The 17797-nt window shown below is 38.9% G+C and overlaps 1 protein-coding gene across 3 annotated transcripts; it reads left to right on the top strand.

Moving 5' to 3' along the window:
• Positions 1-78: 78 nt before the first annotated feature.
• lpar3 (lysophosphatidic acid receptor 3) lies at positions 79-17551 on the top strand. 3 transcript variants are annotated; one of them, XM_035774574.2, is made up of 3 exons: positions 79-518; positions 1395-2149; positions 14561-17551. In XM_035774574.2, the coding sequence occupies exons 1-3, from the start codon at positions 433-435 to the stop codon at positions 14899-14901; spliced, it is 1182 nt and encodes a 393-aa protein (XP_035630467.1). In that variant the 5' UTR covers positions 79-432; the 3' UTR covers positions 14902-17551. The 3 variants fall into 3 exon arrangements, with proteins under 3 accessions (XP_035630467.1, XP_035630469.1, XP_035630468.1); XM_035774576.2 differs by having other exon boundaries at positions 82-532; XM_035774575.2 differs by having other exon boundaries at positions 83-532; positions 1392-2149.
• Positions 17552-17797: the final 246 nt, after the last annotated feature.

Here is a 17797-nt window from a genome sequence, read left to right on the forward strand (position 1 = left end):
GGGGTGGTGTTTATACGTAAGACTCTATTACTGATGTGTAATCTATTCAGTGTTTTTCCTGCTGGAATGTAGATCTCCTCTGGATGGTTTTGAGGTTGTGTGAATACACTAACTAAACCAACCACCAACAGATATTCTAGCTATGGATTTTTTATTCGTCTTTTTTAACGTATACTTTTTTAACCCAGACCTTCACCATTGAATATCATTTTCTAACATAGGCATGTAGGAGAATTGTTTTAGCTCATGGCCCCATGTGGTGAACCAGGCACATACAAAGGAATTGTTTTTACTGCAGCCAGTGAAGTCGAGATATGAGAAGCTGTGCTGTGTCACACACCCTCTACGTCAGACTACTCTTGCCTCAAACATTTCTCCCTCATTCCCTTCACTCACGGCTGTCACCTTCTCCTGTAAAGTTGCCCCGGTAGAATGAAGGAGGACATTCATGAAATGAGTAGCAGAACGAATGAGAAATTCCGTTTACGCAAAGGATTCGATAGAAAATATTTGCACAGGTAAACTTCACATGGTAAGTCAGTTTTCTTAAATGTTATGTTTAGCGTACATTTGCATATCATTTCCGGCATGATCTATAAGATGATCTATTACTGTCTTTCAACCGCAAATAATACAACTTTTTTTGCATTTGGAAATTCCTTATCGTAACCATAGAGGTCTACATTTTAAGTGTTGAAAGACGAAGCATTTGTGGCTATTTTTATTATTTTTATAAATAACTAGACATTCCATAGGAATGTTGAATTACATGGCAAAACATTTCTCTCCATTGATTGTACTTTGGTATTTTATTCTGAAGCTTCCTGTCATACTAAAATAGGTTGTTTCACAAATTGCATGATACATAGTCATTAGAAAATCATGGGAATAACGTCTGTTCCTGTAAATTGTTATATGGAAGAGATTGTATCCATGATATCTGTAAAAGTCATACCTAATTGGTTTTGGCAGAGTCCATAGCCTATACTGTTGGAAAATATCTTCATAGTTGAAGCTCAGAATGTCTTTATCCTTATCTCACTATACCTCTGTAATGAGAAAATGTGTGATTAACCAGTGATTTATGCAGCTGTTTCCAGTAAAATGGGTGTTTGACATGTTGATTGCCCTTTAAAGTTGGGTAATTTAATCTTTCTCAGTTCAGGAGTTATTTGGCCTTGGGAAAATTGGCACGGTACAAATAATGGGTTTATTAGAATTTTTGGTCTGGAGTTCTCATTACCGTCCTTACACTAAATTAGCCCATATAGTTATACTGTGTAGACCTACCATGGACTCCAAAAGGTTGATATTTGTTAGAATGTTAAAGAGAAACCAATAAATAATGCTTATTTTTTTCTCTCTTTATATGTCTTGTCAACTCTCATCAGCAGCCTTTCACTCAAGATGGCCAGCCAGAACAAATGCTACCATGATGAGCCAATGAGCTTCTTCTACAACAACAGCAACCAGACCAAAGACGACTGGAACTCCACACAGCTCATTCTGGTCCAAGTTGTAGGCTCCCTCTTCTGCTGCTTTATCCTGGTGTCCAACGCCATGGTCATTGCCGCCATCATCACCAACAAGAGGTTCCACTACCCGTTCTACTATCTCCTTGCCAACCTGGCCGCTTCAGACTTCCTCGCCGGAATAGCCTACGTATACCTCATGTTCAACACCGGGACGGTGTCCAGGAAACTAACCGTGAGGGGCTATTTCATTCGTCAAGGGCTTCTGGACACCAGTCTCTCAGCCTCTCTGGCGAACTTGCTAGTGATCGCCTTGGAGCGCTACATCTCTGTGATGAACTGGAAGGTCCACAGTAACTTGACCAAGTGGCGGGTGACCCTGCTCATCGTGCTGGTGTGGGCCATTTCTATCTTCATGGGCACCGTGCCCAGCCTGGGGTGGAACTGCATCTGCAACCTTCAGGACTGCTCCCAGCTGGCGCCCATATTCAGCCGGAGCTATGTGATTTTCTGGTCCGTGTCCAACCTGGTTTTGTTCCTGGTCATGGTGTCCATCTACCTGCGGATTTACACCTACGTCAAGAGGAAAACGGCGGTGCTCAGCCCGCACACCAGCGGCTCCATCAACCGCAAGAGGACACCCATCAAGCTCATCAAGACAGTCATGACTGTGTTAGGTAGGCTTGAGGCCATCGGATTCCTTTCACATTGTGTCAATGTGGGAACTTCAAATGTGTTTCTGAGTAGTACTGAGCCCTTTATGAAGGACTGCATTTTAAAAAAGTCCTTGATTGGACCCATCAGAATTTCACTGTTTGGAAATGTAGTCCTTCCTAATGTCTGAGTAGCACTAGTACTCTGTGCTCTTAAGTAGCAGAACATTTGATCATTTCATTGGTTCTTAAAGGACTTTCCTCATAAGCAGTTAGACACACTCACAAGCTTGTCTCAAAGGTTATTTAGCTAGTTGAGTGTGGAGAAAGGTAGGGAAAGCATTGTTGCTGACAGCAGTGGATTGTAATTTACATTTCCAAGATAGTGGGAAAATCCTGATTAAATTAACTCAATTGAGGTTTGAGCAAAATGTTATGGTCAAGGCATTTAAAAAAACACTTCAATATATCCCACATAGTGATATAATTTGACTGATATTGACATCATTTTTTAAAAGTAATCTTTGTTTGAACTGGGTGTTGGTTTAAAAAGTGGACGGTTGTACCATGAACCTCAAAGTTTGCTGTGCAGTTGTGCGTCTTCAACTTGGGCTGCAGTTGCTTAGCACTTTATTCAGCACAGAAGCATATTATTTGCTCTGATCTGTCTCCGCTTAATAACATGGTTCTCCACTTAGGATCACTCATCTGTGCACATGTCTAAATCACTAACAAAGAAAAGTCATTTCAACTAACATGGTTAGTAGCCTATACTGTATTTATCTTTTAATGCAGTGATCTCAGTTTTAAATTCAAGCGTATTTTTATCCTTTGCTTGTTTGTAACAATTGCAAAGACATTCACAACTTTGTTTTTGTAGTTATCGGTGGTCACAGACAGATGGACAAACATCTTGATTCTAAGTTTAATTTCGTTTATTCGGATCCCCAATAGCTTTTGCCGAAGCAGCATATATTCTTCCAGGGGTCCACACAAAAGCATAAAACACGACAAGTAACAAAACACCAATACACTGATAGACAAGACCAGTCACACAAATGTAAAATACAATGATATACAACGATATACATATATAGCGGAGATCTTTTTGCGGAAGGGCAAAAAGCATCTAACGATGCAATTAGCTGTTAACAAAGCTCCTTACGAACGTTCCAATAATGAACTTAGCCTTAAGATGCTCTTGGGAATCAGGGCCCAGGTCTCCCCTGTAAAAAATATATTCTGAACTGAATGACCTCAAATTCCTGCATAAATGAAGGTTTAAAAAAATTGCAGATCAGTCTACAAGGGCTTGTTTTCAACATGTGTGTGAATAGCAAACATACCATAAATGTGAGGTCCTAAACATACACATTTGCACATGAGCATGCACATCCCAGATAAGATAATGCGGGGCTCTGCTGGTAGGTGTGTCGGAACAGGATATGTTGCACTTAAGACAATAGTTGAGCACAGCCACCCTCTCCTTAGCATGGCTCCTCAGTACAGGTCAGACGAGTTTGATTGTTATCAACTCAGCCAGTAGGTGCTGCTGAATTTTCTAAACATCAACTTTTTGTATGTTCCAGATAGCATATTTACAGCTCTATGTTGTGCTAGAAGGAGTGTTTTCTTATATGATGTCCCCCTGCCAGATGAATCGCCCCCCAGATAGGCGTGGAGGAAGCTGCCTCGCTCTCTGTACAGAGTGTCTTCAAGACTGCTCTATGTAATTATCTCTCGCACAAGGACACACACAGTCACACACTGGTTAGGCTGCCAGGCATCTCAGCCAAAACCGCCCAAGACTGCACGGTCTGCGGCTTTCTCAGAAGAACCCCCAAAAAGAACCTATACTTTCAGGGGTTTTTCAGGCAGCGTGCAATTGCTTTCAGATGCAATTGTCCCCATTAAACTAGCTGTTGTGCTCTTATGTCTTCAAGTTTCAAGTCAAGCCTACCGTTACGTTATTCTGAGGTGAAAGACTCGAGACGCTAGGGAGGGTGTCTCATTGTATTATTTTGAGCCTGCTGGAATTTTCCCACATTATAGGCATGGGTCATTTGACGTTGTGTGTTACCCAATCACTTTTGTCATGATACAATTGTCTCTATCCTAGAGCAATTTGGAAGAATTGATGCAATTCTCCACATTCCATCTGTGAGTTGTTGTTCGATAACATTGTGATGCAGAAAGTCAACTCAAGATTGAAAAATAGAAACTCTATTGTCAGTATCTCAGTTGGGAATACAGTAGGCAGCAAACTGGTAGAAAAAAAAACATAACAAGCTTCTAAATATGCCTAAAATCTTCATGTGAAAGCATTATCCTGTGTGACAAAGATAAGAACATGGGAGAAGTATGAGAGAAAGTGGGGAAAGGAATTGGAGGTTAAGAAACAAGTACTCGAGCATATTACTGGGGCTGTACGAGGAAGAAAACAGCTCTTGTTAGCTCATGTTTCAGGTGAATAGAAATATGTTCTTTTGTGTTGACTAACACTGAATTAGTGACTGGATAAACCTGTCCAGACTTTTTCTGGGGCCTCATTTATAACCGCTGTATACATTTCACACTAAATATTGTGTGCGCACGTACAAAAATATTGATGGCTATAAACTTCAATAATAAATAAGCATGTTTCCTGTAATCAATCAGATCCATGGTGAAAACTCCACCTGAAAAACGCCCATCCTTCACCTTTTATGGTGACAATAATGCCCTTATTTGCTGTATACTTTGGAAGTATTGGAATTAGGCCAAGGCAGTTTCTAAAGGAACTAGCAATTGTGAAATTGATCAAAATGTCTGCAGGTGTTGGCAGAATGTTTAAAACTTTTACAGGGACATATGCTATATCTGAAATGTAAAAAAAAACTATTGCGGACCTGAAAACAGATGGTTTGATTTCAATAATGATTTCCATTGACTTTTTCCCCGAACCTAAATATGCTGCACTGCCTGCGAATTCTGAAACATTGTCTTGTTAGTATGTCTACTGTATAAAAACGAATAATAAAAAAAACAGTAGGCCTACTTGCAGTGGTAGCCTACACACTTCAAAGCAAAAGATCAACTGTCTGTTCATCTGTAAAATGTATACTGTATATTATAAACCACGCTCCCATTCGGATAGAGAGGTTATTATTTCAAGTATTTTAGGCAGTAGGCACAATTCAAAGAGAGATGCACAAGGCAATTTGTTGTAGGCGAAAGCTTCTTCAGGAATATGAACCCATCAATGTCAGAAAAGGTGGTGAGGAATTTATTCTGCAATGGTTATAAAAAAAAATATGTATTTTGTAGGCCTATTATGTTTATAAATGTAATATTGTTTACTTGAGACATTTGAAATGACAGTAGTCTATTCAGAAGTACAGTAGCCTAAAAAAACTAAATGGAAAAGGTCTGTTCGCATAGAGAAAAATACTTTAAATTGTTCAAATATTTACAACTGTAAAGTGGGTCCAAAGAAATGAGAGATGGGACAATGTAGGCCTAAGGCTACTTTGAAAATATGAAGCCATCACAATCAGTAAGGGTGATGAATGTATTCTGTCATGGAAATATATGCCTATTTCTAACTATTTCAAAGACGCAAAGATGCAAAAAACAATATTTTCTCTTCTCACTAACGGCAAATGATTGCATCTTGTTATTATATTTACCTTTTGTTATGAATAAGTGTGTCATCATATCCCTAATTTGCACAAAAAACTAGGCGACTTGCCTGCTTGTATTGCAATACTTCAACCACTAGAAACTGTTTATGCATGGTCTGAACTTTTGCGGGAACTAAAAATTGCAGGTAGCTAAACAAATTCTCACATCAAGTTTGGTTATAAATGCCAACTTTTGCCTGAAAACTGATGCATGCATGTTTTGGAGTATATTTTGTACTCAACGTTTATAAATGAGGCCCCAGGGGCGGGTGGGTGTGTTGAAAAGAGTGGGTGTATGAAAGCAAATCCGCAAACTGGGCATACTATTTGTTGCCACTCAAGGCCGTTTTGCATGGCTGATTGGACTTGGACAACGAGTCAATAAGCCGGCGACTAGCACACCAGTGTTGTATTGACGTGCCTGCCGAACTTTATTTATTGTTATTTAACGAGGCAAGTCAGTTAAAACTTCTTAAGGTATAGGCGACAGCATTTTCACTCTGAAGTTTCTAAAACTGTTTGAATCATGTCTGTGAGTATAACAGAACTTACGTAGCAGGCAAAACCCCGAGGACTAACCATTCAGATTTTTATTTTGGAGGTCACTGTCTATTCAATGTGTTTTCATTAGGGAACTATATTTATAATGCACTTGTTTGCCGTTCCTACCGTTTCCACTGGATGTCACCAGTCTTTGGAAAATGGTTGAGGTTATTCCTTTGTGTAATGAAGAAGCACGGCCATCTTGGAACTGGGTAACACTGTTGAGTTGCGCAAGACTTGAAAAGTAGCGTTGGTTTGTTGTCTTCCTGTATTGAACACAGATAGACCCGTCTTCAATTTGATCGATTATTAACGTTTAAAAATAGCTAAAGTTGTATTACAAAAGTACTTTGAAATGTTTTGGCAAAGTTTACAGTTAACTTTTGAGATATTTTGTAGTGACGTTGCGCAAATTGGGAGCTTTTTTTCTGGATCAAACGCACCAAATAAATGGAGTATTTCAATATAAAGGACGGAATTAATCGAACAAAAGGACCAATTGTGATGTTTATGGGACATATTGGAGTGCCAACAAAAGAAGCTCATCAAAGGTAAGGCATGATTTATATTTTATTTCTGCGTTTTCTGTAGCACCTGCAGGGTTGAAATATGCTACTCTCTTTGTTTACTGTTGTGCTATCATCAGATAATAGCTTCTTATGCTTTCGCCGAAAAGCCTTTTTAAAATATGACATGTTGGCTGTATTCACAACAAGTGTAGCTTTAATTTAGTATCTTACATGTGTGATTTAATGAATGTTAGATTTTTATATCATTTTATTTGAATTTGCATGAATCTGTATTTTCCCTGGTTTTGGCCAAGTGGGACGCTAGTGTCCCCTATCCTAGAGAGGTTAAGAACAAATTCTTATTTTACAATGACGGCCTACCCCGGACAAACCCTCCCCTAACCAGGACAACGCTGGGCCAATTGTGCGCTGCCCTATGGGACTCCCGATCACGGCCGGTTGTGATACAGCCTGGGATTGAACCAGGATCTGTAGTGACGCGGCTAGCACTGAGATGCAGTGCCTTAGACCGCTACGCCAGGTGCTTCCTACTGGGCAGATGTACCACAGTTGTGTCACCGGCAATAGCTAACTTGACAACAAACCAAAAAAAATCACCCACATTATTTTATTTCAAGTAGGATAGCAGCCTATACAGTAAATAACTTATATTGATAACCATCTAGATATCAATTCATACATACAGTACCTTCAGAAAGTATTCACAACCCTTTACGTTTTCCACATTTTGTTGTTACAAAGTGGGATTAAATTGTCATTTTTCTCAACGATCTACACAAAATACTCTGTAATGTCAAAGTGTAAAATATTTGGGGGAAAAAATGTGCTAATATATCTTGATTAGATAAGTATTCAACCCCCTGAGTCAATTACTGTTAGAATCACCTTTGGCAGAAATTACAGCTGTGAGTCTTTCTGGTTAACTCTGTAAGAGCTTTGCACACCTGGATTGTGCAACATTTGCCCATAATTTTTTTCAAAATTCTGCAAGTTCTGTCTAATTGGATCTTGATCATTGCTAAAGAACAATTTAGGTTTTGCCATTTGTCTTCAAGACAATTTTAAGTAAAAAATAACAGTGGGTTAACTGCCTTGTTCAGGGGCAGAACGAAAGATTCTTACCTTGTCAGCTCGCAGATTCGATCCAGCAACCTTTCGGTTAATTGACATACCTTTCGGTTAATTGCCATAAACAATGTAATCAATTTTAAAAAAAATTAAAATTTTTAAAAAATTCAAGTGGTCTTAATAATTTCAAATGCACTATATATATCCAGTTGAAGCCGGAAGTTTACATACAACTTAGTCAAATACATTTAAACTCAGTTTTTCACAGTTCCTGATATTCAATCCTAGTAAAAAATTCCCTGTTTTAGGTCAGTTAGGATCACCACTTTATTTTAAGAATGTGAAATGTCAGAATAATAGTAGAGAGAATGATTTATTTAAGCTTTTATTTATTTCATCACATTCCCAGTGGGTCAGAGGTTTACATACAATAAGGTAGTATTTGGTAGCATTGCCTTTAAATTGTTTAACTTGGGTCAAATATTTAGGGTAGCCTTCCACAACCTTTCCACAATAAGTTGGGATAATGTTATAATGTGGCCCATTCTTCCTGACAGAGCTGGTGTAACTGAGTCAGGTTTGTAGGCCTCCTTGCTCGCACATGATTTTTCAGTTCTGCCAATACATTTTATCTAGGACTGAGGTCAGGGCTTTGTGATGGCCACTCCAAAACATTGACTTTGTTGTCCTTCAGCCAGTTTTCAACACCTTTGGAAGTATGCTTGTGGTCATTGTCCATTTGGAAGACCCTTTTGCGACCAAGCTTTAACTTCCTGACTGATGTCTTGAGATGTTGTTTCAATATATCAACATAATTTTCATACCTCATGATGCCATCTATTTTGTGACGTGCACCAGTCCCTCCTGCAGTAAAGCAGCCCCACAACATGATGCTGCCACCCCCGTGCTTCACAGTAGGGTAGGGATGGTGTTCTTCGGCTTGCAAGCCTTCGGACATTATGTCAAGCAAAGAGGCACTGAGTTTGAAGGTAGGCCTTGAAATACATCAAGAAGTACACCTCCAATTGACTCAAATTTTGTCAATTAGCCTATCGGAAGCTTCTAAAACCATGACGTAATTTTCTGGAATGTTCCAAGCTGTTTAAAGACAGAGTCAACTTAGTATATGTAAACTTCTGACCCCCTGGAATAGTGATACAGTGAATTATAAGTAAAATAATCTGTCTGTAAACAATTGTTGGAAAAATTAATTGTGTCATGTTCAAGTAGATGTCCTAACTGACTTGCCAAAACTATAGTTTGTTGACAAGAAATTTGTGGCGTGGTTGAAAAACTAGTTTTAATGACAACAACCTAAGTGTATGTAAACTTCCGACTTCAACTGTATTATACACAGTACCAGTCAAATGTTTGGACACGTACTAATTCCAGGGTTTTTCTTTAAAAAAATTACTATATTCTACATTGTATAATAATAGTGAAGACATCAAAACTATGAAATAACACACGTGGAATCATGTTGTCTCCAAAAAAGTGTTTAACAGATAGAAATATATTTAATATTTGATATTCTTCAAAGTAGCCATCATTTGCCTTGATGACAGCTTTGCACACTCTTGGCATTCTCCCAACCAGCTTCATGAGGAATGCTTTTCCAACAGTCTTGAAAGAGTTCCCACATATGCTGAGCACTTGTTGGCTGCTTTTCTTTCACTCTGCGGTCCAACTCATCCCAAACCATCTCAATTGGGTTGAGGTCAGGTGATTGTAGAGGCCAGGTCATCTGATGCAGCACTCCATCACTCTCCTTCTTGTTAAAATATCCCTTACAAAGCCTGGAGGTGTGTTGTGGGTCATTGTCCTGTTTAAAAACAAATTATAGTCCCACTAAGCGCAAACCAGATGGGATGGCATATCGCTGCAGAATGCTGTGGTAGCCGTTCTGGTTAAGTGTGCCATGAATTCTAAATAAATCACTGACAGTGTCACCAGCAAAGCGCACCCACACCACCTCCTCCATGCTTCACGGTGTGAACCACACATACAGAGATCATCCGTTCACCTACTGTGCATTTTAGAAAGACACGGCGGTTGGATCCAAAAATCTCAACTTTGGACAGATTTCCGCCGGTCTAATGTCCATTGCTTGTGTTTCTTGGCCCAAGCAAGTATCTTATTTTTATTGGTGTCCTTTAGTAGTTGTTTCTTTGCAGCAATTCGAACATGAAGGCCTGATTCACACAGTCTCCTCTGAAAAGTTGATGTTGAGATGTATCTGTTAGTTGAAGTACTCTTTGAAGCATTTATTTGGGCTGCAATTTCTGAGGCTGGTAACTCTAATGAACTTATCCTCTGCAGCAGAGGTAACTCTGGGTCTTTCTTTCCTGTGGCGGTCCTCATAAGAGCCAGTTTCATCATAGCGCTTGATGGTTTTTGCGACTACACTTGAAAAAAACGTTTGAAGTTATTGACATTTTCCGAATATACTGACCTTCATGTCAGTATATAATGATGAACTGTGATGAACTGTCATTTGCTTATTTGAGTTGTTCTTGCCGTCATATGGACTTGATCTTTTAACAAATTGGGCTGTCTTCTGTATACCATCCCTACCTTGTCACAACACAACTGATTGGCTCAAACACATTAAGAAGGAAAGAAATTCCACAAATTAACTTTTAACAAGGCACACTTGTTAATTGAAATGCATTCCATGTGACTACCCCATGAAGCTGGTTGAGAGAATGCAAAGAGTGTGCAAGGCTGTCAAGGCAAAGGGTGGCTACTTTGACAAATCTCAAATATAAAATATGAACGGTATATGAATAGGAAAGGTGTGTATAGCAATAGTTATATAGGATGAGCCTTGACTACCATACAGTAAATACATATGAAGTGTGTAAAAACTGACCTTTTGAAATTAAGTAAATTCATCTCGAAGAGATACAGTGCCTTCATAAAGTATTCATACCCCTTAACTTATTCCATATTTGTTGTGTTACAGCTTGAATTCAAAATGTTTTTTTACATTTTTATTCTCACCGATGACAAAGTGAAAGCATGTTTTTGTATTTTTGTTGTTGCAAATGTATTGAATATGAAATACAGAAATATCTAATTTACATTAGTATTCACACCCCTGAGTCAATACTTTCTATATGCACCATATGTGCTCTCCTTTGCGAGGCATTGCAAAACTTCCCTGGTCTGTGTGGTTGAATCTGTGTTTGAAATTCACTGCTCAACTGAGGAACCTTACAGATAGTTGTATGTGTACAGAGACGAGGTAGTCATTAAAAAATCATGTTAAACGCTATTGTTGCACATAGTCCATGTAACGTATTATGTGACTTGTTAAGCACATGTTTACTCCTGAATGTATTTAGGCATGCCATAACAAAGGAGTTGAATACTTATTGACTACACTTTTTTTAAATTAATTTGTATAAAAAATTTAAAAAATAAACATAATTCCCTTTGACATTATGGGATATTGTGTATATGCCAGTGACAACAAATCTAAATGTAAGCAATTTTAAATTCAGACTGTAACACAACAACAAAAAAGTCAAGAGGTGTGAATACTTGTTGAAGGCACTGTATATCTCCAATATCACTAACATCTATCATTTAGGAAATGGTGGAAGGAGAATGCAGGGAGATTTGGCATCACCTTTGACCTTGTTAAACATGTTTGCTGGAGTTTTACTGTTATTTCTTTTTGACCATTTTAATTGGAAACAATCACAGTGAGGTGCTTAATTGTTACCCAGAAATGATTTGATATTGAGATCAAAATGGCTGCATTGGACGCTAAAGTGTTTTCTACACTGTTATGGTTACAGTCATCTCTCATGACAGATATAAACAGCTAGCAAGGTGGCATACACAATATGTGATATTTGACTAAGGATTTTGAAGAGCAATAGGTTCGAAGAAAAATCACACCGAGATTGGGACCTGATTGTGCATGGTGGTAGCTATTTAGGCACACGTGCATAAGCTCAACCCCTATGCTTTGATTCATCATCCTTGTGTTCCTGTGAAAAGGAAGAAGGCTAACATTCATGATAGCCATTTCACTGTAATATGTGGGACCATTTATGGATTTAGACTGAAGCAAACAGAACTGCAGAGAAAAATCTTGACTCATTCTGCTTCCCTTGATGTATATATAACCTGCCATATATTTCAGAGGTTAATGAATGCGGCTCAACTGAAAGCTCACATGTGCTAGAAACATGCCCGCTTCCCAACCCAGATGTTTTTTTTTACATTTCATATGAAACACCCATGGAACCCCACCATTTCTTTCTGCCTGCTCCTTGTGTTTTAGTTGGTGACCTTGTATTTTTGAGAGAGAAGGTGTGGTTCATATTCCCTCCCTCCCTCCCTCTCTTCTCTCTTGTGGAGAACACAATTGTTGTTTTTGTTCTACTGCGCTGAAGCAGGGTTCTGGAGAGGTATTGGCAGGACGGACAAGCTGCTACATGTCCAAGAAAAGCTCTCTGAAATCCCTTAATCTTGCCGCAACACGCTCTGCCGTCGGTGACTAGCCGAGATACTGGTTGGGATTTCACGTCGAATGAAAATTCAGACAAACATTGACTGTAGAGTGTCTGAGACACAAAGATTGAACATTATAATGTTCTTCCCTCTAGAGTCTTTGGTCCGTCGGTGTTCCTCTAACTTATACCTGCTTTCCTCAGACGGTATTCATTGGCAAGCCATCATAACTTAGGAAGCTCTTGCTTTTGTCTCCAGTGTAGTGACAGAAGCGGTCTCTCAATTATCTCTCATTCTTCCCAAAGTGTGCACTTGTTCACTTCCCTTCAGTGATTTGAATATAAAATGACTGGTATAAGAAATATGGTAGAAACATCCACTAGCCCGTGCCTCCACCACTCTAATACTTTTAGATTTGTGAGAAGTAGTGAATGAGTGCACACCTCAGGAGAAAGGAGATATTATTGGGACACACCTAGAGGCTGAGGTGGTGTAGCATCCTATCCCTCATTGCCTCTTTTCTAACTTGAATCAAGCATTAATTATCTCTTTCAATCTATGCACCCAAGTTCAACAGCCGTCTTCAGTATGATAAGCTGTTGCTCAAGTCCAACCAATCAAAATAAAAAAAATTGGTATGGCTCCTGTTTACAGTGACCATTTCACACAGAACGATTATGTTTCAGTCATAGCTGACACTGAATGAGAATGATTTTTCAGTCACCTGACCTGTTGAAATAAAGTAAACAGATCTCCAAAAGAGATATCTCTAATACATCTAGGGCTCTATTTTCATCTGGAGTTAATCGCCAAAGCTTCATTAAAATAGAATTTTCACAGCAGCAAAACAGTGAGTGGACAGCTATGTAGGCTATTACATCATTTTAGCCAGCTGCTGTTATTGTTTTGGATATGCATTAAAAAAAACTCCATATGTAGGCTATATGCCCATCATGGAACGACAGATTAGATAATCCGGTGACACTTGAATTTAGAAAAAGAGTTATTTTCCTGTAACAATTGCTTGTTTTCCATTTAGTTTGATTAAAAAAACAAGCCCTTAGTAGGTTACCCTTACCCTACTCAAACAAAAGCTTGTTCGACAGCAATGCGTTTGGTGTCTTTCTTATCCTGGAATGCATTAGCCAAGTATCCTATCCATTAAAAGGTTTCTAAATGGTCTACCCATGAGGCTTTCATGCGTTTGCATTATCCTCAATTCATATAGGCCTACCTGCAGGGCATACTCCATTCTGCTTGGATCTATCCCCAGTGCCTCTTGTCTGGTTACCAAAGGTGCGCTCCTCCAAACACAGGCTATGCACATTTTCAGTCCTATAACACCATATCAACGGTAGGTCTCTAGGCTATATCTTGCTTCTTGAGAACATACAATACAATATAGCGCAGTGCTTAAAGGCCAATACTCTTTGAATCCAATTACAACAATGCTGACTGTCAACACTCAAAACATATTGAGCAAACATTGGATGTGTTTTTTTCCTACTGTTTCTATCACTTGTTACTGTAGCTATTTAATACTTAATACTTTAATCTTACCGTTATTTCCTAAACTGTATTATCAATCCACAATTGATAATACAGCCGAATTGGAGTTGATGACAACAAAAAGACTAACACATGCAATATTAAGCCATGGGAATGCCTTGATTGGCCAGTGACTGTCCAAGCCCTGGTCACACCTACAACTTGTTTATGCATCAAAACCCATCCCTTTCGTGCCACCACCAGCTTTTGCGCTCATAATAACTGCTGTGAAAATAGCACTAATATTTCTGACCCACCCAGGGACCTGTAGCGCTTACTGCCAGCGCTTAGATTTACCATTACATTAGGTTTGATAAAATAATCTGTAATAACATTGGAGATGTCTCTAATATTTCTAATAATCTCATCTCTAATGATGATAAAGATATCAACAACTTTTGACCTTAATAAACATGTTGGCTGGAGTTTTACTGTTATCTATTGCCAGGGAAGGAGAGTTGTGTAATAAGTCCAGTGTGACTCTGGCAAATAGTATATATTATATTTCTAATAATCTCTGATCTATTGATCTAATCTCTAATGCTTTTGGATATATCTAAAATATTTTGAAATAATAGAATATATTTTATTATCTTTAATATTGTCTTTCATTACAGGGGCATTTGTGATCTGCTGGACGCCGGGCCTGGTGGTGCTGCTGCTAGACGGCCTCCATTGCCAACAGTGCGAGGTGATGCTCTTTAAGCGCTGGCTCCTCCTGCTGGCAGTACTCAACTCGGTCATGAACCCTGTCATCTACTCCTACAAGGATGACGAGATGTGGACCACCTTCAAGAACCTGCTTCGCTGCGTGGGCAATGGCACCAGGCGCCAGCGCTCGTCCAGGGCCAACGCCCGGCCCCTCAGCTCAGCCCAGGAGACGGGCACCACGCCGCAGACCTCTGAGGAGAAGGAGACCACCAAGGGCTCGGACGCCCAGGAGATGCTCAAGGCCTGAACCAAGACCTGAGGCAAGCAAGGCCGTTGTGGGAGTGTCTCTACAAGTGGATGTAGAGAGACATATGAAGACACAGATGGGTCTTATATGGTCCAATGTTGTCTTCAGTGTAGCTGACTGGTTTAAAGGGCAGCTCAAACTGGGTCTGGGCCTTAGTGGAGGATTCCAATATGGGATATTAGCCTGCAAATTAAGTGGGCGACTACAGTATATCCAAATGGCTGAAGAAAGATGTTGTGATATGAAGTAGACAGTGGTATAATGGTACATTTCCTGTTTTTACCTCAATCGTTTTTTTTTTAAAGATCTTTAAAAGAGTAACTGATGCTTTTTCCACCGTATAACCTTTAAATCTCATGGATTTGTTTCATCAGGGTATTAATCTTGCCCTTATTTCATTTTGAAAACAAAGTACTGTACTTGATGAAATAGCATTGTTCTTAATACATCATTGTATTATAGTACTAGGCTTATTAGGGGTTAAAGATGGTTTTCAATTCTCATTGTTCCTATTTTTGATACACCCAGGGAATCATAATCTACTTTATTTGGCTGCTAACATCCCTGGATGTTGTGTTAATGAATTGACAAATTCCTTTCTAATGGAAGGAAAGTATGTGTCTCTCAACTAGAATAGATAGCACTAGTCCCATTTCTTTTGCCAGATGCATCATCAGTACATCTGTCACTCCCTTTAACACTACTACATGTACAGTGCATTGACTTTATTCAAATGTTGTTGTTACAAAGTGGCATTAACGTTAATTTCATAGTCTTTCTTTTTCAATGATCTACACACAAAAAAAAATTATTAAACACGAGTTCAGTGCTTTCAGAATGTATTCACACCCCTTGAATTTTACACCTTTTGTTTTGTTTTGTTTGTTTTGTTACAAACTGGGATTAAAATGGATTTAATTGTCATTTTTTTTGTCAGTATACACAAAATAATCTCATGTCAAAGTGGAAGAAAAATTCGAACATTTGTAAAATGTTAATGAAAAATAAAACACTAATATATCTTCATTAGGTAAGTATTCAACCCCCTAAGCCAATTTATTAGAGTTAGAATCACCGTTGGCTGCAAATACAGCTGTGAGTATTTCTGGGTAAATCTCACACCTGGATTGTGCAACAAAACTAGGATTTTGCCTGTGCTTAGCTCCACTACCTAGTCCGATTACAAGCATACCCATAACATGATGCAGCCATCACTATGCTTGAACATATGTGGAGTGGTGCTCAGTTATGTGTTCTATTGGATTAGCCCAAAAACATAACACTTTGTAATCGGAAAGAAAATGTATTGCTTCACCATGTTTTGCAGTATTGCTTTAGTGCAGGGGTATTCAACTCTTACCCTATGGGGTCTGCTGTTTTTCTGTTCTACCTGATAATTGATTGCACCTACCTGGTGTCCCAGATCTAAATAAATCCCTGATTAGAGGGCAATAATGAAATATTCAGTGCAACTGGCATCGAGGTCCAGAGATGAGTGTGATGGGTTTAGTGCCAGGATGCATGTTTTGGACTATTTTTTATTCTGTACAGGATTCCTTCTTTTCACTCTGTCAATTAGTTGTGGAGTAACTACAATGTTGTTGATCCATCCTCAGTTTTCTCCTATCACAGCCATTAGACTCTGTAACTGTTTCAAATTCACAATTGGCCTCCTGGTGAAATCCCTGAGCGGTTATCTTCCTCTCTGGCAACTGTGTGAAAGACGTCTGTATCTTTGTAGTAACTGGGTGTATTGATACACCATCCAAAGTATAATTAATTACTTCATCATGCTCAAAGGGATATTCAATGTCTGCTTTTTTCATTGTTTTTTCATAGGTGCTCTTCTTTGTGAGGCATTGGAAAACCTCCCTGGTCTTTGTGGTTGAATCTGTTTTTGATATTCACTGCTCGACTGAGGGACCTTGCAGATTATTGTATGTGTGGGGTACAGAGATGAGGTCTTCATTTAACTTATTATGTGACTTGTTAAGTAAATGTTTACTCCTTAACTTATTTAGGCTTGCCATAACAAAGTGGTTGAATACTTATTGAATCAAAACATTTCAGCTTTTCATTTTTAATACATTCGTCAAAATTTCGAAAAACATAATTCCACTATGACATTATGGGGTATTGTGTGTAGGCCAGTATAAAAAAAAAATCTAAATGTAATACATTTCGAATTCAGGCTGTAACACAATAAAAGGTGTAAAAAATCAAGGGGTGTGAATACGTATGAAGGCACTGTATATCAACACACAGTCAATGTCCAAGCTGAGAAGAAAAAGAAAAGCCTGCAGCACTGTCAACATCAAAAAATGTTTTTTACTTTCGCAGTGGAATTTTTGCACATCCTTTCATGCAACTCGTAATGGCGATCGCCGCCTCATGTTGACAAAACAGCTGCTCGCTCACCTGAGAGCAAGGCCCAGGCTTGTAAACATTGCGACACACTGGATTCCTGCAGTAGATATGCCTGCAGGCAACTGACAAGGATATGACTGGAGCACCCCTTCCTTCCACAGGAGACCAATGATTAATCATTTACTGGGTCATTGAAACTCTTTACCTACTGTACACTATTTATGTGGTTAAACCACTCTTTGTGTAAAAGGAAAAGCTTCATTAAAACACATTTTTCCTCTAACTTTGTTTGATTCAGTCGGACGTGTTGGAATGTCGTACATGTAAACAGGATGATGAAAGCATTGTGATAACTCTGTCGTCCAATGATATAAACGCAAAAAAAAAACAGGAGACCTCTTGGTTACAGAGTCTGGGTTGTTGAGCGGTGCTAAAAACAGGAAAGGTATGCGTGCTGTGGCCTCAACAGGGTAGTGTTCTTTAGGACACACCGTAGCAAAACAATGAGCATATCTTATAGGACAAGTAC

Source organism: Oncorhynchus keta, chromosome 8, assembly GCF_023373465.1.
Source record: "Oncorhynchus keta strain PuntledgeMale-10-30-2019 chromosome 8, Oket_V2, whole genome shotgun sequence".
NCBI lineage: Eukaryota > Metazoa > Chordata > Actinopteri > Salmoniformes > Salmonidae > Oncorhynchus > Oncorhynchus keta.

What these genes read in the sequence shown, in the direction of transcription:
- lpar3 (XM_035774574.2), top strand. Translation starts at nt 433, where the DNA reads ATGAAGGAGGACATTCATGAAATGAGTAGCAGAACGAATGAGAAATTC. An exon ending in GATAGAAAATATTTGCACAG is followed by an intron (nt 519 to 1,394) that starts GTAAACTTCACA and finishes TCTCATCAGCAG; the next exon opens with CCTTTCACTCAAGATGGCCA. An exon ending in GACAGTCATGACTGTGTTAG is followed by an intron (nt 2,150 to 14,560) that starts GTAGGCTTGAGG and finishes CTTTCATTACAG; the next exon opens with GGGCATTTGTGATCTGCTGG.